The 4,589-nt window shown below is 40.4% G+C and overlaps 1 protein-coding gene across 1 annotated transcript; it reads left to right on the plus strand.

Annotated features, from left to right (window-relative positions):
* Positions 1–1,235, plus strand: LOC150040893 (acidic leucine-rich nuclear phosphoprotein 32 family member D-like). Its single transcript, XM_090326634.1, has one exon. The coding sequence runs from the start codon at positions 111–113 to the stop codon at positions 894–896; it is 786 nt and encodes a 261-aa protein (XP_090182760.1). The 5' UTR covers positions 1–110; the 3' UTR covers positions 897–1,235.
* Positions 1,236–4,589: the final 3,354 nt, after the last annotated feature.

Raw genomic sequence — 4,589 nt, forward strand, 5'->3', positions numbered from 1 at the left:
CGTCCGCAGACCCCCCCCTTCCGACGGCCCTCGCTGCGCAGGCCGGGACGCCTCTCCCCCCTGCGCCCCCGCCGCGGAAAGTTAAGTTTGAAGAGGGGGGACGAGGGAACATGGACATGAAGAGGAGGATCCACCTGGAGCTGCGGAACCAGACCCCGGCCGCGGTTCGAGAACTTGTCTTGGACAATTGTAAATCAAATGATGGAAAAATTGAAGGCCTAACAGATGAATTTGTGAACTTAGAGTTCCTCAGTTTAATAAATGTAAACTTGATTGCAGTTTCAAATCTTCCCAAGCTACCTAAATTGAAAAAGCTTGAGCTCAGTGAAAATAGAATCATGGGAGGTCTGGATATGTTAGCAGAAAAACTTCCAAATCTTACACATCTAAACTTAAGTGGAAATAAACTGAAAGATATCAGCACCTTGAAACCATTGAAAAAGTTAGACTGTCTGAAAAGCCTGGATCTGTTTAACTGTGAGGTCACTAACCTGAATGACTACAGAGAGAGTGTCTTTAAGCTTCTGCCCCAGCTGACCTACCTGGATGGCTATGACAGAGATGACCGGGAAGCCCCAGACTCAGATGCAGAAGTAGATGGTGTGGATGAAGAAGAGGAGGATGAAGAAGGAGAAGATGAGGAGGATGAGGAGGATGAAGATGGTGAGGAGGAAGACTTTGATGAAGAAGAGGACGAGGATGAAGATGAAGATATAGAAGGGGAAGAAGATGAAGATGAAGTCAGCGGTGAGGAAGAAGAATTTGGACATGATGGAGAAGTGGATGAAGATGAAGAAGATGAGGATGACGATGAGGATGAAGGTGAAGATGAGGAAGACAGTGGGAAAGGTGAAAAGAGGAAGAGAGAGACAGATGATGAAGGAGAAGATGATTAAGACCCTGAATAACCTGCAAAACCAGAACTGTTCAGTATTGGTTGGACTGCTCATGGATTTGGTAGCTGTTAAAAAAGGTAGCTGTGATACAAACCCCAGGACACCCACCCACCCAAAGAGCCAAAGAATAGTTCCTGAGACATTCCACCTTCCTCTTCTAGTCCCTCTTGGTAATCCACCGAGCTTTGGAACTTGGCCCCAACAAAATTGTAAGCGTTGTTAGGTTTTCGTGTTAAGACTCTTGCTGTAGTGTGGATAGCTGTGATTGGTGAGTCAGCCCTCTTCGGCTGCCAGTTACACCAACATTGTAACAGCATTTTTACTTTCTGTACAACAACAACAACAACAAAAAAAGCTTTGTAAATAAAATCTTAAAAAAAGAAAGAAAATAAAAACAATCAGCTCTGAACTTATTAAAGTGTATAAAATGTCAGTATATGGTTTCAGAATACGATGTAACTTTTTTGTGTGTATGTCAGGCCTAGGCTGTGCACTAAGTTCTGGGGACTTCCTGGGTTTTTGTTTTGTTTTTCCTCAAGGCTTGAACCATAGCTCCACTTCTGGATTTTCAGTACTTCATTGAAGATGAGTAAAAGTCTCATATCCTGTCCTGCTCAAACTGGCTTTGAATTGTAGTCCTCGTGAGTAGCTAGGTTTATAACAGTGAACCAACAGTGCCCCATCTGAGATAACTTACAAATAATAATAGGCCAGGAACTGGTGCCTCATGCCAATATTCCTAAGTACTCACAAGGTTGAGATCTGGGTATTGCTGTCCAAACCATCCTGGGCCAAAATGTTCATAATACTGTCATTTGCAACTAACAAACAAAAAGTGAGAGGTGGAACTAGAACTGTGTCTCAAGAGGTCAAGAGCAGTGATAGCATTTGGCATTGAGTTCAAGCTTCAGTACTGGCAATAAAATAAAATAAAATATAAATAAATTCAGCAAACATAGTATTAGTTGCATGGGCATAGAAAAAAGCTTGGTTTTATATTCCCCATTTTAAGAATATGTGATATTTGATCATAGAATTACCAGTACATTATATAAGTAGCCATTCAGATAACATTTTAGATAAGAAGTTAAAGCCAGCTATAATTCCACTACTCATAGATAATTTTATAATTAAAAGACTTAAGAAATATTTTCTTCTTGACATTTGTGTTTAGAAGAAAGCAGTATTTTCTTATAATACACTGTTTCATAATCAATTATCTTTTTATTATATCTGAAACATATATTCTGTGATAGTAAATAATTTTACACTTGATCCAAATAAATACCAAACTGGTGTATAAGAAAGAACTGGTATAAGAAAGAACTGTTTCCCAGGCTTTGGTGGCACACAACAGTAATCTCATCTACTTATGAGTATCAAAGCTGAGCGTCCGTGCTTGGAGACAGCCTGGGCAGACAAATCAGATTCTTATCTCCAATTAACCAGTAAGCCAGAAAGTGAAAATGTGACTCGAGTGTTACAGCACTAGCCTTTAGAAAAGCCAAAAAGACTAAACAGAGAGCTCCCATAGGACCCAGCAGTTCCACTCCTTGGCATTTACTCAAATGTCCAGAAATGAGGGCATAGTAAAGTCACTAGTGGAACAGTGTTCATTGCAGCACTATTCACCATATCTAAGATGCAGAACCAACCCAGATGCCCCTCAGTAGATGATTGGATCAAAAAGATGTGGTACTTATACACAATTGAATTCTATGCTGCCATCTGAAAGAACGACATCGCCCCACTTGTAAGGAAATGGAAAGACTTGGAAAAAATCATATTGAGTGACGTAAGCCAGACCCAAAGGAACATAGGCTCAAGGTTTCCCTCATTTGTAATAATTAGTACAATCTAGGACTTTCCTAGCAGAGTATTATAATAGCTCAAAACCTAGGTACATAAGGACATATAAGATGAGACTAAATGAAAGGAACTCTAGGATATGGAAACAACAAAGAGCTTTATCTTGTGTGATTGTTGTTCTTAATGCACTATGTTATCTCTTCTCTTTTGTTGCCCTTTGGTTAATCTCATATTGTTGCTGTATCTGATTTTTTACCTGGTATATTGTATATATGTTTGTTTATTTGAAATAGGGTTGGGAAGGGGGGAAAACAAGATGATTGGGAGTGGCTGGGGTGAGGAAAATGGGGACAAAAACACGATAGGGAGTATCAATGTGAGAAATAATGCACCTACTAGCTGTAGAATGTAAGTATAACCCCTCTATACATTAACCTGAATATATATATATATATATATATATATATATATCCAAAGAAAAGTGCAAGGCCCATAATTCAAACTGGTACCAGCACACATGCATAGACACACACACACTCTGTGCTCCCACCCACAGGCATCTTTCTATGAGTAATGCTATCACATTGTCCCCCAGGCCTTCCTTGTGCCTGCTCAGCCTGACAGGACAGTCAGATGCTTATGTGCCTGCCCTGCAGGGAGAAACTGGGCTGGACTTGAGAATTCCAACGACTGTGTACTGGCTGCCTGTATCTGACTTTGTGAGCCTCCTTGGGTCACTCAACTTCTCTGAGCCTCTTTTCTCAATATACAAAATGGCAAACACGGCAAGTGAGTCCTGCCCAAGGAAAGACACAGGTTGCTGTGCTTCTGGGATGACTGGACAAACTCACCATGGAAGAAAATGATATACAGATGTAAGGTGACTCAGTCAAACTAAGTTGATAACGCTCCAAAATCCAAGGCAGAACTCTGTGGATGGCCTATTAATTCTGCCATCAGCTCCTTCCAGGAGCCTGAATATGAAAGGAAGATAATGGTAGGAAGGACTGCAGCATTTGGTCCCCAAAGGCCAACATCAATTCTGCCTGGCTGGATGACTTTCCTCATCTGTTGCATAGCAACCTACCCCTGTCAGCTGCCTGTTTTTCCTCAGCACTTCCTCTGTAAAGTGTCTGCAGTAGGACGTGATCAGACTCAGGAAAGGAGGTCTAAAATGCATCTCATATGCTATCAGCTTCTACATCAGCACCTCAGGTCATAACTTATCCCAGGAATTCTAGATCTGTGATCTAATCAATTACCTCACTTCTCCAATTAGATATCTCTCAGTGCTCCAAAATTTGTTTATTTTTTTGTTTACCATTATTTTTTTTCTTTTTTTATTGTAATTAGTAAAAGGGTTACATGATATTTGCCAGATAGAAGGTGCATTAATTCACATACATTGATACCCTTTCACATGTCTTGGTACCCATTTCCCTCCCCCCCACACCCCCCACCCGTCTTGGTTTTCCCCCCTTCCCTATCAAATTTCAAATATCCAAATACAAATAAATTCAATATATCAGATAACAAAGTGAGATACTATACCAATATGAGATAACCAAGGGACAGCAAAGGAGATGAGAGACAACATAGTACATTAAGGACAACAATCATACATTATATGGCTTTTGTTTCACTATCCTGGAGGTCCTTTCAATTAGCTTCACATTATATATCCTTATGTATCAAGATTTTGCTCTATTGCAAATCTCTGCTAGTAGAGCCCAAGGTTTCTACTGATTCTGACGAATGAGGGAAACCATTGAGCCTGTTCCTTTGAGTCTGGCTTACTTCACTTAATATGATTTTTTCTAAGTCTTTCCATTTCCTAACAAATGGGGCGATGTCATTCTTTCTGACAGCAGCATAGAATTCCAT

Source organism: Megascapheus bottae, chromosome X (assembly GCF_031878675.1).
Source record: "Megascapheus bottae isolate mThoBot1 chromosome X, mThoBot2.hap1, whole genome shotgun sequence".
Lineage (NCBI taxonomy): Eukaryota > Metazoa > Chordata > Mammalia > Rodentia > Geomyidae > Megascapheus > Megascapheus bottae.